The following is a 21599-nucleotide window of genomic DNA, read 5'->3' as shown; positions in this document are numbered from 1 at the left end:
CTTCTTCAAATACAGAGGGAGACAGAGAAAGGCAAGCTTTTATGCGCCGACCCGAAGAGGATGCTGGAGTCCGGTCTGCAACAAACACACGCTGAGTGAGAGAGAATAAATTAGCTTCAGGAGAACGAAAATCCATTTTTCCAGTGCTGTGCCAGTAATACAACAATATGTGCATATCGGCAAAATCATTTCCAGGGATACACTGATAATTACAGTGAGGGCAGCGCAAGTGCATCTTCTCAACTGGACTCCGCCTGCTGTTGCTGGAGGTAAGGGCGTTACTTTACGCGGCTCACTGATTCCGTTAAAGACAGATTTATTTTTTCGATGTAGTTTCTTTGAAGTTAAACTTACAGACAGCCACAAGTTTAATCGTGTTTTATTGACTGACCGGCGCGGTGGGTATGTGTCCGTCCAAATGTATCCTAGTGTGTGTATGTTTGTAGATGTGGGTGTGTTGGTGTGTCCGGACGTAAGGTTAATGTTATCGCACAAGTTTACAGTGAAGTAATGTTTCGTTTCTGTCAGCTGTAGCTTTAGGAAATTTATTTATGTCAAAACATTACCTAAAATACTATACTAAAACATCACCTGCACCTTTTTGGATTTCGAATATATATGGGTTTTTTTTTATTTTTTATAAATGACAGAGGTGATAGAGCACATTTTTGTGAAACAGTAGTTATCCCAAGTGATATATGCCCTTTCCAAATGGAAATGATTTTCCTCATAATTCCCCAAATAGACTTACTGCATGTAATAAAACCAAATTGCCCGAGATATGATTCACATAATCCAAGGCACTGGAAGATTAAACATGTGGCAATTGCACAATGAAATTTGTTTTAAACATCTATTGTAAGATTTGCCAAACCCGGAGAAAAAGGGTTGAAAAAGATTGCATGTGTTTTCCAGACGAACAAAACAAAATGATTATTCACCCAGTCTTCGATAGTTGTGACATTAGGCAAAATTCACCCATAGTATGTTTCTATATTGAAACAATTCATTAATTATTTATAATTTGTATGTTTTATTCATGCCCCACTATGTAGAATTGTCTGATCTCATTATATAAGAATCTGCCTACACACCTGAAAATATTTTGAAAAGTCTGTATCTCAAGGGTAATCATCAAAGTGGTAATCTTATTTAACTGTTTTATTCATCTGTTTTATTCACTGGGAGCATAGCACTGTGTTTCCATCCAGCACATCACACTTTATCTGCTCAGAAATGTATTACTTTACTGTTTGCTGGAAAAAATAGAATCTAAACAGGTATATTCTTGCTAAATGAAAAGTGCTCACACTAAACACTGGGAGCCTACACTTTACACCAGTTGAAAAATGCTCTAAAAACAATGTGAAAAATGGCTTCTTACTATTGCAAGCAGAACTATAATATTTATGTGCAGGAGTTTACATGTAGATCTGAGGTGGAATGCTAAGTATTCTGCAACTCTGAATGTGTCATCATCGTCCATAACGAAGATACAAACTCACAGCAACGATAGATTTATGTCAAAGAGCAGTCTACATCTGTAGGGTCTGTGTGAGTAGAAAGAAAGGGACAGCATATCTGGTCCAATAACACCTGTGTGCAGTGCCTCCCTGACCTGCCACACCTCTTCAGGGACACCTGTAATCAGCTCTGCTCACTTAGCCCCTTTCCCCTGACGTACCTTTACTAGTCATGAAAACACAGGCCTGTTGATGCTGAAGGTGCAAACCTGCATTTCCTCCAAAGCTTCATCTGCAGTTAACACTGGCTACTCCTGGGGGTACAATGCAAATTTGCAGGTTTCCGCACTCACACAGACCATCACTGCATGATTTAAAGGCATCAGCAGCTCTCTGAAAAGCCCACAGCGTCAGTGTTTCTGAGGAACTGTGTGAGGTGTTCCACTCTTACTTGCGGCTTTCATTCAGCGGGCGACCTCATGTGGAGTCAAGCCTTTCAGTGTCAGCGCGTGGCCGTAAACGTGGAGTTACAACAGCAAGTGCAGGTAACATGTTTCAGTGTGGGAGCCAGGGAGAACGGACGGCATTTTGAGGAAGAGGAGTTACTGCTGCTGCTCTCGGCGGTGTGATTAAGGTTGAAAGCAGGTAGAATGCAGAGGTGCAGTCTGCGTATGTGATTGTCTGGGACTGGCAGTGTAGCATAGCGGTAAGGAGCAGGACTCATAACCGAAAGGCGGTCGGTTCGACCCCCCGCGGGGGTACTGTGTTGTACCCTTGGTCAATGTACTTAACCCAGAATTGCCTCAGTAAATATCCAGCTGCATAAATGGATAACATTGGACAAGAGGGTGCGCTACATGCCAGTAATGTAATGTAATGGAATGCAGGACCAGCAGCTGACAGGCCAATCACTGGGGCAAGCCCGAAATGCAAAATAAAGGGAGGTTGATTGGACACAAGCTGATTGGACAGAGGCCAGTGACAGCAGCAAGGAATGGCAGGGCGTAGTCTGGGCTGCAGGAGATGTCCATTAGGGCTTGGAGCTCTGGAGTGTGGTTAAAGAGATAAGGGACTAAGAAGGGCTGAGGAGTTCTGAGAGACCAGGAGAGGACAAGTGGTGTTTGAAGCCTGGCCAGAAGGTAACTACAGTACAAGCAAGGGAGTACCTAGCTGGCTGGGGTCAAATGCAAATATTTCTATATCTAAATGCAAAAAAATACAAAGTGGTTTAATCTTCTGATGTTTGTTCAGTTTGAATTAAATGCATTTGCATTAAATTTGATTATATGCTATGATGTGCTTTCTGACAAAAATGTGTTCATGTGTGTCCAGTTGACGTTTGCTCATTACAGTGTAGAGATTTTTGCATTTGTGTTTGCATACATTGAACCACAATTCTTTGAATTTAAAATTTTGCATTTCATAGAAATTAATAGTTACCGGCTTTTATTTTCATTTTCAGTTTGTGGTGCTGAGGAGTGACAGGTGTCATCAGTGCTGACAACAGCTTCAGCAGCAACTGACTGCGATTAGTTCAGTATACGCTTCTGTGAGACAGTGTATGATGAGGTTTTCAGAAGCGCAGTGTCGTGAAAGTGGTACTGCCTGTACTTACAAGTATTCAAACAGTGTATTTAGTACTTAGATTAAGGGTAGTGCAAAAACATAAGTACTATAAAAATATTTAATCGATTGTTTAAAAAGTATTGTGATCCTGATTCAAATGTGTTGACCTGAATCAAGCCTCTCTATGTCTCTCTATGTCTCCCTACGTCTTACACCTGACCTGGGATGGGTGTTATCTGTGGGTTTACATTTCTACCCTGTCCTGGCTTCCCATCACTCAGTTCTCATCATTTTGTGTGTGTGCAGTGTCGGTTATCTTTTTACCTTTATCTTATCTTTGCATGGATAATTACAGAAAATCAGCATGGTGCACCGCTGCGGTTAGTTGAGCACCTCGCTGAGTAAAAGCTTATGGTTACCCCTTGTATCTGTGAATTTCTGTGAATGTTAGATAAGAGCATGAGTCACAAGCAAAGAGCCTTGTATGCATATTTTCAGACTGGTCACCTCCATGATCACCTTGCACAAGGTGCTTTATTTTGATTGCTGCAGTTAAATCCTGTCTCAAAAATGGATTCTTGATTTTCGAAAGGGTAGGAATTTAATTTTTCCTAGACGAGGGTGTTGTCTGAGCAAGTAAACGGTAATCTGTGTAAAAGAATTCAAGCACAGAACACAATAAAATACATTTCTACCTTCATCAGCTGCCTCTGTGTGGCATCACTGCAACACTGTCAGCTCTTTCCTTCATTCACGTTTCATTGTGTCTGACCTGGAAATGAATCTTAATCAAACCCACCAAATTAAATCTCAGAGACTGTGTCACGCAATGTTTTGCAAAGGTCAATGCTGGGAACTGGAGCCAGCCCAAGCCTACACCAAACATTCTTACTTATTAGTTTTGGGTTTGCAGAAGATTAATAGTATCGAATGACCAATGTTTCCAAAGCTGAAGAGAGTACATGATATATTTCAGCTGCCCTATATGGTTTCTCAAGGGTGAAAAAATGAAAGTATGCGGCAGAACTTCAAATTTGAATCTGTAATGAAAGACCTACCATACATCTGCCAGACCTTTACTGTTGTGGCAATATGTTATATGATTCAACAGGAAACGACCCGCTCTTTTATGTAGGCTGAACTCTTTTTATTATCGCAGCCTGTAACGAGCCTGGAAAAAAAAGGCTGCAGATACCTCGCATAATATACTGAACAGTTTGCTTGAGGAGCAGATTTATGCTTTAATTTGAAGAGCTAATAAGTGAACTTCAGAGACTTTATCATTCAAAGCAAAGGATTCTGTGGGAGGAGAGTGCGTTGGAGCTTTTTATGTCCCAGAACAAATGCATATGAAAGAGCTCTGAGGCATGTCCTTGAGCGAGTCATTCTCCCCAGAGCGATGCAGTTTAAATCTATCTATCTATCTATCTATCTATCTATCTATCTATCTATCTATCCATCCATCCATCTATCTATCTATCAATCCATCCATCTATCTATCTATCTATCTATCTATCTATCTGTCTATCTGTCAGTCTGTCTCTGTGTGTCTATCTATCTATCTATCTATCTATCTATCTATCTGTCAGTCTGTCTCTGTGTGTCTATCTATCTATCTATCTATCTATCTATCTATCTATCCATCCATCCATCCATCTATTTATCTATCTATCTATCTATCTATCTATCTATCTATCTGTCTGTCTGTCTATCTGTATCTATCTCTCTATCTATCTGTGTATCTATCTGTGTCTGTCTGTCTATCTATGTGTGTTTTTGTCTGTCTTTCCTTCCTTCTGTCTGTCTGTATGTATAATTGATCCGATCCAATATATACTGAACTGCATTTCCACACCCACGTAGTACAGAACAATGGAGCCTAGAGCTGTGGGTCACAGAATGAGGCAATTGCATTAAACAAAAGAATATTAAGGGTCTGCTCTCTGTTTGTTTTCCATTACAGTGACGAGTCTGTCACGCATAAATTTAAAATACACACTGCAGAAAGTGTAATGAGACGAATAAACTGCACGCTGATTAATTTAACTGTCTCCCACAGCACCATCAGTACCATAAAAGCATTGTTTCTCATCTGCAGTACATGAAACTTGCTGCTGTATTATGTTGTAACCTGACAAAAAGAGGAATTTCCCTTATAACAGAAAATCACTTCTCTGCCTCGGGCATTGGGAACGGAGCCATGTACAGTATAATCAGCATAATAGCTATCAATCTCTGTGAATGCTGCAGTGAAGAACCCATGGAAAGAATTATCAATGCCCATGATTAGTGCTTATTGATAGCAGCGCTAAGGTATTCATCACGGTGAACACTGACCATCTCTTAAGTACACTCTGAACAAGATATGGTTATTTTGCACTGGAGTTTTTTTTGCAGCAAGCAAAATGGTATGGATTAAATATGAAAATGTTACGAGGTAATTTTTTCCCAGCAATTCAGAGGGGAAAAACCATCCCTGTGTACAAAAAAGCTGCTCATGGTTGCTTCCTATTAATTAGCCTGAGTGTATCGGCGGTTTAAGTTCCGGGCTCAGTTCATGACAGGCAGGGGAGTGCTTCTGTACTGTACCCTCGAGTGAGGAATTTCTCCGGGTTTATTTGCGGAGCTTGGGGACTTGGCTGGGAGAAAGGGGGTGTTTGTCACAGTGTAGGGGCTCTCTCCGCTGAAGCCTCTTCTTTCCTGTCTTCTCGTGCCCCTCCCTGTCTTTCATTACAACACATGCACAGTGAAAGCTATCCCACCTCTCCCCCAATATCATAACAAGCCCTTAAATTCCATTATGCTTGCCATGTCCATGTTAACGTGTTATCTGCTGTTATCCTAGAAATAACAGGATAACCCTGTTTATGTGGGTTAAACGTCTTAGCCTTTATTTTGAATCTTTGTTTCTGGATAGGTTTTCCTTTCAGGGTCACCTCTCTTCCTTTCAGGTTCACCTCATTATAGATGTGTATTAAAATATTTTACAATATTTTAATATACATATATTAAAGTTGATGACATTAGTTAATCATAGCAATAACGTAATGAGAAATTACTTTTATATTCTATGATTGTGGATGCTCTGTGTCATATTTACTCCAAATGGCTGTTAAATCCATCTATTTTTAATCCATTTTAATTATTTGGAGGGATTTTATTTTGAATTTACAGGAAGAGCAACGGAAATCTTTTCAGAAATGGAATTTTAAGTATTTTCTGAAAAAATGCTTACACTTGTGTTTCTGAGCTGAATCCTTACTTCTGAACTGTATTTAAAATATGGATTTGTTCCAACCAGCAGCCCGAAGAAGTCATGTGTTTGATATTAAATGCTCACATATCAAAGAAGCCAAGAGAGTCCCCAGAATGAAGGCAGTTTATAGGGGTTTGAATATATTACCTCAGAAAAGTTGTGCTGTATACAGAGCAGAGATGCTGTAGACATGATTATTTTTTCATGATTTTCTTCCTTCAATATTGTTAAATATTTATTTGTCTCACCCCTTTTGATTTTAAAAAAGGAAAATGCAAATTATAATGGTAAGTAGGCATGCTCTAGTGTCTAATAGGCAATAACATTAACATTACAAAATGAAAAATAAAACAGATTTCTCTCAAAGCAATTCTGTCAATATGACAACAGGTTAATGATAACCTGTCACAAAGTGATTAAGGGGTGTGGTGTATAGGGACAATTAAAAAGAGGCCGAGGACAGTGCCTTGATGAGCACTCCTTAAGGGAGCAAGTGAAGAGGGAGAGCAGCTTCATCAGGGCACACAGTAGTGGAGATCCAGCATGTAGGATGAAAATGTGATTTCTTGGTTGAGCCTTAGATCCTGAACTGGGAGAGGTGTGTCAGAGGGATCAGGTGATTAGTCATGCATAATGCTGCAAAGCGGTCCAGCATCATCTACTAAGGAGGAGAACGAGTCTGCTCATGCCACATTGGGGGCATCAGTTTACGGGTACTGTGGTCATGCAGTCTCTGTGGCCAGTCCATCTTAGAAGCCAGACCAGAGTTGGGGTCAAGGAAGTATTTTCATGAAGAGGGAAAGTGTTTTTTTTTTTTCTATCAACATAGAATCCCAAAGAGAGGAAACCTGACAATAAAATGGAGTCTCAGAGGGGGGATTTCAAAAGGTGTTGACGAACTGTAAAACTCCTGGAGCAGGCTCTCCGCTCAGGCCAATTAACAGCTGCTTCTTGTACAATCCTAAAAGGCAGGAATAAAAATTAAAGACCTGCCTGCAGCTCGCTCAATAATTAATAAAGCAGCCATGAATTTTTTATTGACTTCAATACGGTTGCAAATGTAGGGAGATGTGGGATGTAGGAGATGTTAAACCATAGAGGATTAGGGGAAGGGAACTGGTTCTAACAAGTACAGTACAGTCTGAGATCCCAGACCCTCATCCTTTTGATGCTGAAGAGTTGTAAAAGGCAACAATGACCTGTGTGCACACAGACAGATAAACAGCACACAGTATAATATTATACCAAGGCAATGCTCAGGGCAAGAGTAAGAAATATTTCTATGGGGAAAATATAACCATCATAACTTGATGTACAAATTATGACATAGTTGGAGTGTACTGTGGGCTTTTGAATGGCTAGGTCAGGGTTTCACACACTCACATGCATATACAGCCCTTTTGCCTTTACCACTATTTATGCTTGCTGCATTATGCTTAATAAAATTGCACCAGTCTTATTTTTACATTCATATACAAAGGCATACATTTGATACTCCCTGAGACTAAAAAAAATGTTGTGAATTGAAAAATTAAAAACAGACTTAAATTTGTTACTCAGATTTAAAAACTAAGTGTGTTGGTGTATGTTTGAATCTGGCCTGTAGGCTGATGGTTTGGAGTGACAAGTGTCAAGCTTTTTTATCCTGTAATATCTCCAACATACAAAAGGGCGTGTAAGCATAATGGTACCAGGAAGGGAGGGTTACAGTTAATGTCTGCTTACATGAAAGATGACTTGGTATAGCTTTAAGGTAACGAATTAGCAGCAGAACTTTCCTGAGGTAGCTTGAACATCTGGCTGGGTAATCTCCTGTGAATTAAAATGCGAACCCAGTGGAGTGCTTTGCCTTGTCAGGAGAGAGGACTGGCTTAACTCTTTATTAAAGAAATGCATAGAGTCCAACATCTGTCTAAGCACTCTGTATTTAATGTGTTTAAGTGCTTTTTTTACTGGCTGTTATTATCATCTACTAATTTGGCTTAGACATTTTGCATTAGGAGATTTGCTGAGGGCAGTGCATCAGTGTGCAAAAGAAAAGATTGATTTGTGTGATTATGTGGTTTTACATGGGCTTTGTTGTGCTGGACTTGTTCATCAGTTTACACACGTGGAAGAATTGTTTCATCAAGTACATTCTTTGATTTAAGAAGGCCTCATCTCATGTGTATTACCCAACAAAAAATGCATGTGAAATAGGTCCTAACCAAACAAGTTTTCCTTCTTTTGAAATTGGCTCTTTTCTTGAAACAATTTAGATTAGCTGAATAGTTGCCATTGATTTAAAAAAAAAAAAAAAAAAAAAAAAAACAGAACAAGTCAGTCAACCAGAGGACAGCATAGCCAGATGTTATTGGTGGGCGTGATTTGTGAAGCTTATTTGGTAGCTTTGAAACAAACAAGGATGCTGGGAGTTTTAACTGTACTCCCACTGTGATTGTTAATGTGCTGCTAATGAATTACTAAGTTTACACATGTTAACTGTGCTCGCACTGTGTAAACACAAGCATACTCCACAAGACACATTTAATAGTAATAGGGAGCTGCTGGGGTGAGGTGTGCGTTCGTTAATTCTGCGTGTGTTGCAAAACTGCGATAACCAAGTGGAACACACAATAACTGCAAATCTTTTCAGGAAGACAAAAATAGATGCGTTGCTCTACGTGGACAGCAGGCTAAATATGAGCTGGAGGTATTTGTTTTAGTTCTGTCTTGAGATAATGTGCGAGAGAAAGTGCTCCATCTGACTCTGTGGGAACACTTTGAAGGGTCTAGTCAAAAACATAAACAGACAGCACCATCAACGTGGTTCCCCTGCGAGATGCAGGGAGTAGGAGAAATAGAAATAGCATCAGAGCTCTCCCCATACCTCTAAAAAACACTGTGTGGTATTATCTTTGATTGGGAGAGAGGCAGGGAAAGAGCAGAGCAGAGGCAGGGAGAGGTAGGCAGGCTGAGAGGTCCTTGTTGATGTCATTAGACCTAGGACCCTCTGTTGCCAGGGTTACTGAACCCTCTTGACAGGGTGACAAAGTAGGGTAGGGCTTGGTCAGGAGGACTTGTTGAGAGGGGAGAAACTGGCCAATTAAAAAATATAACAACCTGTGAAAGGCTGGGCGAAATTAGCTTCAGTGCCAAATTCCGGCTGCGTTTGGATTGCCTTGTGGTCCTGAGCGTGCCGCGTCTCTCTCAGGCCATGTGGCGCACAAAGTCCTGCTGTCGCACTCGGCCGTCTGACGGAGGAGTTGCCAGTTCAGTGCCGCTCAATGTTCAAGGGCATCTCGGTCCGCCGTAGTGGGTCAGCGCTGGAAGGAAGGCAGGAGAGCGAGCTCCTATTGACGCGAGGGACTGACCTTGGGGGAGCGCCGTCGTGCCCGGACAGCACTCTCTCTCTCTCTCTCTCTGGCAGTCACGCACGCACAAGTGGATGCACGTATTCTCTGCTGGCTCGGGCCTTTCAGGGAACTCATTTTCCAGGACACTCACACTGTCAGCCATCACACAAAAAAAAAAAAAAAAAAAGTGAACCTTCCCCGGTGTCCTGGTGAAGCTGAAAGAAGCAAATTCCAGTCAGAGGAAGACCTCCCTATCTCTCTGTTTTCTAATTCAGCACGCCAGGTCATTTGTGACTAAAAGAGGGGTTGAAAGATTATCCTTCATCCAGTGTGGAAGTGAGCCATATGGCTATTTAGATAAATGTAAGGATTATGGCATGTGGTGGCTGAGATGCAGGATGGAGTGAAATCTAACCAGTAGGAGAGTACAAAGTACCTTATCACTTGAATTTTTTAGATTAATTTTACATGCGTGCGCACACACACACACACACACACACACACACACACACACACACAGTCGTTGCCTTCAGAAATCTGCCAGTTGGGGACCCACATCCAGGTTGATGTCCAGTTGTCGCCGTGCATAGGCATAGTGTTAACAGTAATTGGTTGGACAGCTAACTGCACGTGTGTCTTACATCTCTCCGTGGTTCCAGTGTGTGAACTGTGTATTGTAAGACAGTGCTTTCTAACTGGTACTCTGAGCAAATATGAAAAATCTGTAGATTGGACTGATTGATTACTATGTGAAGCAGCACTAGGGCAGATTGAGAGCCATACAGTGAAAAACACTCAAAAGTTTCCTGTGGAACACTTAGGACATCTGGTTTAAGAAAGTGTTATTGCAAAAAAGTAAAACTTTATTTGTGCAATATTCATGAGTAGAGTGAAGTACTAGCTAATCCCTATCTTTGCTGGCATTAGTAAAGCACAAGCAGAACAGGCCTATGCTTTATACTTAAAAGTGCAGCACTGCCTGTGGGTGTGGCAGGGAAGAGCCTGCAGACTTTTACATTTGCAGGATTATCCCCCTTCTGCTTCTCAAACACACCGTTTGCAGGAGTAGACTAATAAATGATGTTTTTTTTTTACATTTCCTGATGTATGGCTTTCTGAAGCGACCATGGTGTCGCCCCAGTTCATTTGCCCTCTGTGCTGTAAGTTGATAGCTGTCTGTTGCTAACGGCAAGCATCTGTGAAGCAGATGCAGCACTGCTTAACTTTAAAGCCAGAAGGGAGCGTTCATTGGTAACGCCGTTTCTGCCTGTTCTATTCTGATCCCGACTTCTCTGCCCACCGCCAAAGTAGCTAGCAACAGTGCTACGTGCTACGCCCCATGTTAGGGGAAATCCGCGGACTTAAGATGATTGGCTGCGCAAAGAATGTCAGTGTCTTTAGCTACTGTAAGTGGAACACACTCTAACTCTAATTTTAACCACTCTGCGGTCTGTCCTGCTCTTGCATACACTTTCGTGATTGTTGCACACTTAGCTTGCATTCCCAGCACGAATTTTCACTTGTTTGCCTTGCTCGTGAAGATTAAATGGGAGGGGACTTCATGTCACACTCAGCTATACATAGGTAAACTAATTAAATACTATCATTTATGAATTCATTTTGTTGCCCCCTGTGCTTGTGAAGCAACTAAGGCAGGAAAAAAGACTGTAGGAACTTTCTTTTTATTTTTACTGGCCCCTCAGGGTACTTTGAAAACAGATTTGGAGTTAAAAAAAACACCACACTTTTCCATCGCAGTGCCCTAAAGAGTAGTCTGCGAGGAGTACCCATCTGGACCCACTCTTTCTGATGTCAATATCTATGATAAGAAGAGACATTTGCTGTCCATTATATTTATGACAGCAGTGCTCTTAGAGCCCGAATGCTGGAATTATTTATAGTCATCCAAATGAGGAATATCTTCCTTTTTTTCAGCGAGAAAGAGACTAACCGTATTGACAGCAATACTCGGTACAGTTGGAGAATGCTCGAATAAAATTATTAAATGACGAACATGAATGCAAAAAAATGGCAAAGCAATTAACAAAAAGGGTAATGCTTAAGGACACAGAGTGGATGAAAAACGTACAAAATATTTTTAAAAAATTGACAAAGTGAGTACATGTAGTTGGCATTTACAAATACAGTAAATACACTTGCCTTCAGACACAAAAATGTATGATTTTATCCTCTTATAAATGCACATATATTTAAACGGATACAGCATTACATGCATATGTACAGAGAGGATACAAAATATATATAAAAGGTCTGACCAGTTAAAGTATAACCTTTATGTGAGAAATTCAATGTGATGATATTATGTTGGATGCACAGGGATTAATGCTCACCTAAGAAGCTGGGAAATGGGATCCACTTTTCTTGGAAAATGTCATTATTATGTTTCAGTAACACCCTTTTTAATGTGCTGCATTCTCTCAATAAGGTGAACCAGGGGATTACAGATTACGTATTTCTGTTCTGTTCTGAGTATTATAGGCAAAAGGTTAGCGTAGCCGTAGCGTAGAATTTGATTTCATTCTCCAAAAATATCCTTCCAGAATACCTGCAGTGGGTGGATATAAGACCTGTGTTTGCACTGTGGCGTGTCCATATGTGTGCCTCTGAAACCCGCTGTGACGTGTGTGTGTTTGGTGGAATCAGCTCTGTGTGATTCTATGTATTGGATTAATTGAATAATAGAATTAAAAGACATTAACAAATTACTGACACAGATTTTTTTTTAGTCCTACTGTTGGTTGCTGAGACTCAGACTGGAGTGAATGCATAATACCACTGTCACAATATAACATAAATTTATATATCTTTTATATATACAGTATATGTGTAGATCCATTAGTAGATACATACATAGATTTAGTTAAGTTGTGCACATATAAAGTAAAAACATTTGACAGTTACAAGCCACATATAAAATATACATATATATATATATAATATATATATATATATATATATATATATATATATATACATATATATTCATAAGCTCTTCTTTATCTTATAAAGAACATTAAAAAAAACATTAATTTTTTTTCCCAAAATTTGCTTTTTGACATGTAGTGAGTTATTATTTTTTGAATGCGCCTCTTAACTGTCATAGTTCTTTTTCTGACTCTATCTTTTGTCACTTCTTTTGAAGGCATGCGTAAATTATGCAGCTGACTTTGCTGATGCCCCTCTACAGAGAGTGTTCCTGTGCTGTGATCCAAATACACTTCCTGCCGTTTCAGCTCGGGAGCCCTGCATGTGTGTGTGTGTGTGTGTGTGTGTGTGTGTGTGTGTGTGTGCGCGCGTGTGTGTGTGTGTGTGTCACTGACTGACTGAGTGAAGGGGACCAGGCAACCCCAGAGGACGAGTCAGCGATCGCTGCCTAGGGGGGCCGGTCCCACTGCTGCTACTTCCTCTCAGGTTGCCATGGCACCACGGCAAGGTGGCCCCATTTCCTGCCACACAGCGGGCCTGCAGGGGTTACGTCCTGAGCGTGCCCCTGCTGTCTAATGCGATCAGACAGGCGTGGTGGGGGACTGTCACACTTCTCAGGCTAGGCTGGGGCCTAGCTGCGCTCAGAGCAGGGCCCCGGCTCAGGGGCAGGAACCTGTCACCGCCCTCACCCTGCTGCAGGAGTGCTCCCTCTTCCCAAAATGTCTCACGCTCCCCTGCCATGGCAGGTGTTTCCCACCATCTCAGTCCCCCCCCCATTCCATACTCTCTGAAAGCGGCTCCTCGCGCCTCACTCAGCCCCTTCTGCTGCTGGTCCCGTTGCCCTGATGCAACTCCCCCGGGAGTCAATTTGTGTGCAGTGCTTGAAAGGAGCTGGGTAATTATTCCCGTCTCCCGTCCCTTTTCCTTTTCTTGCCGCTTTCTGGAGCTCTGGGTGTCGGCGGCGTGCGTCCGCGCGCCAGCTTTGCTCTCAGGATTTGCCGTACGAGTTGCCTTCAAAAAGCCGAGCAAATTAAATGCCATGGGGCCCTCTGAGAGGACATGTACTGTGTGTTAGCACAGAGCTTCTGCAGCGTTGTGTGATGTGCTCTGTGTTTCCTCCGTACGCCTTTCATTCTGCCCGGGCGCAGGAGATGGAGAACAGTGGAACGCCATGTGTTCCTGCTGTTTCTGGTGAGGGCCGTACCCAGGATTTGAGACGGGCTGATACAAAAACAAGGTTGCCAGGAAGGGGGTAAATTCCCCCCCCCCCCCCCCCCCCCCCCACCCAGCCTGAAACTCTGAGGACGAGATGACGTCTCTTAAAGAAGCATGCATCTTATTTTCCCGTTTTAGTATATAGAATTGTATTGGTGAGAGTAGCTGAAAATAGCCTAATGAGGAAGGCATGTTTTATTGCCTCAGGTATATGTGACCCATACAAAGCAAGACCATTGGAAGAAACAGTCCATGGATATTTGGCTTGTCCTGGCAATTTGGTGATTGTGTTTGGTGGCCCATGACAATGTATTACGGGACGTTGCATCATAGGGGCTTGGTTCTTTGAGTCCTTAAGAAGGATGTGCACACTTTACAAGGCACTGTGCCAGATGCACAAAGCTTCTTTCTCAGTGATGTAACTTTGAATAAAGAGGGTGAAACGTACCACCCTGCATGTACAAGGAGGCTAAAAGTATTCGCTGTAACCGGGCGGGGCTGGGTTTTCAGACATATGACAGCTGCACACTGTCTCTTGCTGAGCGTGGCTTATTTTTCAGTAAATCCAAACAGGTGCGATTTTTTTCCCTTTCTGGAAGTCTTGATCTGTGGTCGAGGTTCACATTACACAGCGGAGCACTTGGTGTATTGAACTGTATGTTCTCAAAAAAATATCTGAAGTACATTTGTACACATATGTCTTTTTGCATAGCGTGTGGCTGTATTTTGTGTGCTTACTGAGGGTGTCCGCCAAGGCTCTGCAGGCTGTCCTGCAGTCGGTAGCATGTTGCAGAATGTGCATGTGCGCTGTGCGTTCCTCCAGCCTGCCTCCGCGCCTGCAGTTTCCTGATGCGCTGGCGCATCAGCCGGCTGATTGACGCATTTCTGCAGGCGGCGGAGTGTGAATGTGCGCACCGGCGAGAGCTTTCAGCTTCTGTAAGAGCTCGGCTTTATCGCGCACAATGGTCGTATTGATCGAAGCCGATTTCAGTTCCTTTTGTGAAGGAACAAAAGTCAATAAGCAACGGTGTCCAAACATGGAAGGATGGAATGGTATTGGAATGGTATATGTACAAGTACTTATTTTTGAAGGGGGTGCTTTCTGATGGGTGGCATCTAGGGTGGTGGTGGGGGAGTGTCTAGGGTTGGGAGGGGGGTGTTTGGGGTGTGGGTGGAGGGGGTCCCACATAAAGCTCCGCGAACATAAATCCTCTGTTGATAACCTGAAAAAACGTTCTTTCAGCAATCAGTCCCCTCTCTCCATTAATGGGATTGCCTTATCTGGCAGTTCCAGAAAAACAAAAACAGAACCGAGCTGGAGGGTGACAATTTAGCCTGCTGGTGATTCATTGTGCAGCGATGCCTATTAAGTGCCACAAACCTCCCACCGTCTTCTTCTCACAACCACCCTACGGAGCCCGGCTCATTAGCTGGCGTCTGCCGGGGACGGCGCGGGGACGAGAGCGCCTCTGTGCAGCAGGAAGAGAAGGGGAGCGTCACTGGAAGCGCGCTGAAAGATGCACATCAATGAAACGGCAGTAATTAAGAAGAACCGAGGAGATGGAGAGGAGCTGCCGTTTACATATCGCCAATTTTTAAGGATGATTCCTTGTGCCGGCCTTGTCCTCTGTAGGGAGAAAAATATCCTAAATACTGTTATGACAGAGTTAGTGCCACACAGAACAGGACAGACGTTATTAAGTGTCTCACGGAGTCTCAGCTGAGCAGAAGTTGTGAGACTCTTTACTGCGTCTGGCCGGGCGGTGCGTTTACTACTCGGGCCAGGGAGATTTATTGTGCCAGAAAAACTCTGTATCATTTTTACGGCCTCAGTTTCTCCTGTAGCTGTTTGTGCTTTATAGTTGCGCGCCCCTCTGGTGTTTTATATGTGAGTGTAGCTTCAATAACTGATTTTCCCCTGTCGCAGTAATTCAGGAGAGCATTAGGTTTGATGTCACAGCGGTGATCGTTCATCATTCGTTCGTCTTCCCAGAAGTCACGGCATTCGCTTTAGTCTGTCGTTCTCTCAGAAGGTTTATTCTTTACTCTTATTCTTCAGGTTTATTATTTATTCAGTGTGTAACACAAATGTACCAATAAATTGAATTATGTAGTTCTTAAAGTTTGGTGGATGTATACATGAGCATAACTGAAAAGAAAATGGAGTAAGTGGGAAAATCCACCCCGCCCAAAAAAAAAAAAAACAATAACAAAACAAACAAAGCAAGTTAGCAAAAAACAACAGATAACAAAAAAACAGGTTTTTGAATGAGGAATCCATAGCTCTGGAGAATACATGTGACAGTGCTAATCTCACTGAAAATAAAACTAGTGCATCCGACTACAAAGAGTGATGAGTTCTTTGCCACTGTCTGTTTAATTATTAATATTTACGTTCATTTAAAATGATCAGAAATGAGAATTGTGTAATATTTATGAGAGTATCAACTGCTGTTTAATAATCAGTTCTGCAATGTAATGATGTCTTCTCTCTTCTGACAGGACTGGTGTGACGGTGTATGAGACATTGTGGTCCTCTCTGTAGAAGAAGCGCGTCTTCCAGCGTTCTGAATCTGAGACTCCTTTGGGTTGCTCCGCCACAGTGAAACCATGGAGAGAACTGTGATCTGCACTCTGCTGCTGTCTTGTTGTCTCCTGCTGGATTTGTGTCACTGCTTCTCGGCCGGCTCATCCTGCCCAGCGCAGTGTGTGTGTGAAACCCGGCCGTGGTACACCCCTCAGTCTGTGTACCACCAGGCCAAGACCGTGGACTGCAATGAGCTGCACCTGAGCAGTGTACCCATCAATATTTCAGGTGACACTCAGGTGTTGCTTCTCCAGAGTAATAACATCTCCTATGTTACCATGGAGCTTCAGAGTCTCGTCAACCTCACTGAACTCGACCTCTCCCAGAACCACTTCACGCAGATTCGGGATATTGGGCTGAATAACCTGACCAATCTCATCACCCTGTACCTGGAAGAGAACCAGGTGAAGGAACTGCCTGATTTCTGCCTGAAGGACTTAGCCAGCCTGGAGGAACTCTACATCAACCACAATCAGATCTCTTCCATTGGTCCTAAAGCCTTCTCAGGACTTGGGAACCTCTTGAGGCTTCACCTCAACTCCAATAAGTTGGTGGCTATAGATAGCCATTGGTTTGAGTCCCTGCCTAACCTGGAAATTCTCATGATTGGGGAGAATCCTATTCTGGGCTTGCAGGAGAGGAACTTTCATCCCTTAGCCAAACTGCACAGCCTGGTTCTGGCTGGCATGGGGCTCAAGGATGTTCCCTCAGGAGCATTTCAGGGATTGGATTACCTCGAGAGCCTCTCGTTCTTTGACAACAAGCTGACATCTGTGCCCAAAGATGCCCTCCGTGGTCTGCCCAACCTCAAGTTTCTGGACCTCAACAAGAACCCCATCAGCCGTGTGCAGGAGGGAGACTTCCGGGACTTCCCCCACCTGGAGGAGCTGAGCCTGAACAACCTGGACGAGCTGGTTGCTGTGGAGAGGGGAGCTTTCTCTAACCTCCCGGAGATGGCCAAGCTGGAAATTCGCAACAACCCGCACCTGTCCTACATCGACCGCGCCGCTTTCGTGGACATGAGCGCCTTGCGCACGCTGCTAGTTAGCAACAATGACCTCAGCCTGCTGCCGCGCGAGCTCTTCGCCTCCTTCCCCAGCCTGGATGAGATCAGCCTGCACAGCAACCCTCTCAGGTGCGACTGCCTCTCCACCTGGTGGCCCGTGCTGGGGAATCAGTCCACCCTCAGGCTGCTGGAATCTCAGATCACCCTCTGCGCCTTCCCGCCCCAGCTGCACGGGCGCATGCTCCAGGAAGTGGTAGCCACGAGCGGGAACGCCGCCAGCAACACCTGCCTCCCCGTCATCTCCCTCCACACCTTCCCCCTGCACCTCAACGTCACTGCAGGGGAGCCCCTGACTCTGGACTGCTGGGCCGTGGCTGACCCCGCGCCCCAATTCTACTGGGTGACGCCGACGGGGGATAAGGTGACCTCAGAGGTCGTGGCACCAGTTCTGATCGATGGCAGTGGCAGGAAAAAGCACAGGCTGCAGAACCAGGGAGCCCTGGAGATCCTCCACGTGGAGCCCGAGGACGCTGGCCTCTACACATGCGTGGCTTGGAACGCAGATGGCGCAGACACACGCAGCGTCACCGTGCATGTGGACAAGAGCTACTGGCACAATGGCGGGCAGGGCACGGGGGAAGGCTCCGGAAACACCACGGGGGCGCTGGTGGTGTTGGCCAAGATCATCCACTCCCAGTCTGTGGTGCTGGAGTGGAAGCTCTATCCTGCCGTCTCCCCCTCCGGCCATGAGGTCGCCCAGCCCAAGTGGGCCAGCGCCACCATGAATATCGACAACCCCCAGATCAGCTACACGGCCAAGGTCCCCGTGGACGTGCAGGAGTACAACCTCACACACCTGCTGCCCTCCACAGAGTACCGCGTCTGCCTGACCATGGCTGCCTCCGAGCAGCAGACTCAGCGCTCCTGCATCAACGTCACCACCAAGGAGGCCAGCTTCGCCGTGGAGATGGTGGCCCAGCCCACCAATGTGGCCCTCGCCGCCGTCATGGGTTCCATGTTTGCCATCTGCATCATGGCCCTGCTGGTCTTCTACATGGGCCGCCGCATGAAGCAGAAGTCCTGCCACCACTCCCTGAAAAAGTACATGCAGCACGCCACCTCCATCCCCCTAAATGAGCTGTACCCCCCTCTCATTAACCTGTGGGAGAACGAGGCGGAGAAGGAGAAGGAGGGCCCGGTCGATCCCCAGAATTCACAGATAGACACCTCAAAGACGTACATGTGGTGATTTGAAGCGAAACTCCACAAAGGAGAGAGAAAAAGACTCTCAGACTGCTGTGCGTTAAGAGCTGTATGTAATCATAGTTCTCGTTCACTCTTGAGATTTAAAGTCACTTTGATGAACTGTGTCATGGTGAAAGGTAGCTGTGTTTCTGAGAGTGGAAATCTCACCTTATTCTCTCTGTCATGCCCACGTTTGCATTTCTTTGATGCTTCTTTGAATAACTCTCCAGTGATTTAAGAAGTGATGTATAGTGACAGAATAGACTGCGCTTGGGGCTGGAACCCCCCCACCCTCCACCCCCCCACACACAGACACACTCTTACCCCATCTCCTTCAGCGTGCCCTGGTGTGCTGGGACAAGTTCAGTGTGAGTGGGAACCACAAAAAGCTTCTCTGTGTAGCACAACAAGCATCTCCTCCATATGACCCCGGACCGAGGACCTTGGAGTAATGACTGGTCTGCCCACCGCGCCACTGGCAGTATACATCGGCATAAACATGCGGGGTTTACAGGCCTTTCCCTGCTTTCACGCTTATGTGGAAACAACATCGCTGTCTCTGCGCATCAGTGCTGGGGTCGGAAACATAAAAAAACACCCTGTATGTTTGACTCCTTCCTGTTACCAGTAATCGTCGGCCGCATGTGTTGCAGACAGTGGAGACCAAAATTCATTGGGAAGTGGAGACTCGGACCCTCCCGTTTCTTGCATTCTTCACATCAGCGTTTGGATGTGGCAATGTTTTTTCACTGAAGCATGCTTGTTTCTTTTGCATAGTGATATTTATTTTTAACAATGGGAGGAAATAACAAGAACTACAGTGTGCATCTGGAGATTGTACGTGATGTGATGAAGCTATGCCTGCTATAGATTATACCCTTCACCAGGTCCACCCACAGTTTCATTCCTAGCAGAAAAGTACCAGATATGTCACAGGACCAGATATTTCACAGTACATTCCTGATCAGCAAGACCTCATGTAGTGAGTGTGGTAGTGATGGTGGAGACACATTCAAACTGAGACCTTTTCTGAATTTCAGGGTGCAGCTACCTATTTGAAACTGAATACTGTTTATGATCACAAAGGATTGGGTGCATTTTATGTAATATACATAACATTTTTATTATTTATATCATTTACTGGGCACAATTCACATTAATTTGGGCCAGGGCAGTTTAAAGCTCAGCTCAGCAGCAGGCCTCACCGTTAGAGACTCCTGGTTGGCATGTCTGGAGAAGCTGTGCAGAGATGGCACATGCTCCATGGGCTCATTCACGGTTCCTGTAGGTACCAGTGTCTCCCCCAAACCCGCTGAACCCCCACCGTTTAGCTCAGGCTGAACAGCAGTCGCCTGCTCTCTTCCACTGATTAATTGAAGTCAGTGGGTAATTTGAGGTTGCTTTGTGTGCCAGATAATAATTTCCTGTCATGATGCTTTTGGAAATTCAGTTGCATGTCATTTTTCCTTTTGTGAAAGGTTGCTTTGAAATGCATTTATGGCTGTGAAGGATTTATTTATTTATTTATTTATTTATGTGTGCATGTACATTTATTTACCAGAAATCCTCATTCTGGGTTTTGCAATCTGGTAAAATGAAAATCAGTTTATATCAGTCCATAGTCAACACAGAGAGCAATACTATGCAGATAGGTCTCAGTCCATTTTCACAGTTTGGTGACAGGTAAGAGCCAGGTGTACCCAAGTAAAAGGAGAAGAGGAAGAGGAAGAGGGTGGCAGCACGTGGATAGTGACCCTACTGGTCTAGCTTTGGTGGTTCTCCCACTCCGCCATTGTGATGAATTTGCACAGGTATTTACTGGATGAAAGTGAATGTTGTTGGGTGGGTGTGCTGCTGTGGGGGCCGCCAGCCAACATTAGAGGCATTAGAGAAGTGGAGTGGGCAGGCAGGAGTGTAGGGAGATTAGGGTTAAGAGGTATGAGAGGTGTGTGGGAGCAGAACAGATGAGGAGGCTCCTGTATTGAAATGGATGTGGGCTGCGATGGGTCGCTCACGGGGGGGGGGAGGGACTGGGAGGAGCCGGGGACCATCGACAGGGAGCCCACTCAGGGGTGAGCTGCAGTGGAGGCAGGACGGAGAGGTGTGAAAAACAACAGAGGAGCGTAAGTGTGAATATAAGGAGCTGGATGTGGTAGACAGTTGTATGCACATAGAGTCCCTGTTCATTAAATTGATCTGTTTCATTCCTTCAATGGTTCACTGTCAGCTGTGGATCTTGTGGCATGTGGATTACTGCTGATTGGATGCCACAAGAATACTTGAAGTCCGACACATCCACTGGTTAAAAATTCATGTAAGCCACATGGGATAAACTGTATAGGTTATAGGCCAGGCTTTTGTTATGCCCGGTTTCTGTTATGGTTGAACACTTGATTACATCAGTACGAAGTATTCACTGCTCTTGTTGCCAGCTCTTTCTAATTCACACAGAACTTGGGGGAGTGGTTAAATTAGTTGAGTGGCCAATCGTGTGCTTGAGTGGTGAGGAAACCTCCTGGTCTTAGGCGCATCTAGAATAGGATTAGGCACGACTGATTGGTTAAAAAACTGTGAAAAAACCTCACTATACCCCGTATACTTACTCACACAGATGCTTTCAAAGTAGGAGACATGAGAGTGTCTATGAATCACAATGCTCTATAGATACATTTTATAAAGATGAGGTGCGTGACCTAATCAAACAATGTTAGAACAAAGACAAAGAAAAATTAAGAAAAGCTGGAAGTCTGCACAAGAGAGACAGTTGCAGCCTACGTTTGCACATTGTAATATCAAACTTACTTCCTGCCGGTTGTGTAGTGATAGGTCAGAGGAGTGCTGCATCTTTGTAATGAGATGATAGTATGCACACTTGGGTAAAACAGTCCAAACTATCCACTGCCTGATGGTTGTACAGCTACAGTAAGCCTCAATATTTTACAAAGCCAGTCGTGATAACATTTGTATTTGGAGTGACCTT

At 44.2% G+C, this 21599-nt stretch overlaps 1 protein-coding gene across 1 annotated transcript; it reads left to right on the top strand.

Annotated features, from left to right (window-relative positions):
* The first annotated feature begins 24 nt into the window (after positions 1-24).
* Positions 25-19902, top strand: si:ch211-180f4.1 (uncharacterized protein LOC100144405 homolog). The gene is made up of 2 exons (XM_036532425.1): positions 25-269; positions 16284-19902. The coding sequence occupies exon 2, from the start codon at positions 16392-16394 to the stop codon at positions 18621-18623; it is 2232 nt and encodes a 743-aa protein (XP_036388318.1). The 5' UTR covers positions 25-269; positions 16284-16391; the 3' UTR covers positions 18624-19902.
* Positions 19903-21599: the final 1697 nt, after the last annotated feature.

The sequence above is a fragment of the Megalops cyprinoides genome, chromosome 7 (genome assembly GCF_013368585.1).
Source record: "Megalops cyprinoides isolate fMegCyp1 chromosome 7, fMegCyp1.pri, whole genome shotgun sequence".
NCBI classification, from domain to species: domain Eukaryota; kingdom Metazoa; phylum Chordata; class Actinopteri; order Elopiformes; family Megalopidae; genus Megalops; species Megalops cyprinoides.
The sequence above is the reverse complement of the archived record's forward strand: the minus strand, read 5'-3'. Positions and strand labels throughout refer to the sequence as shown.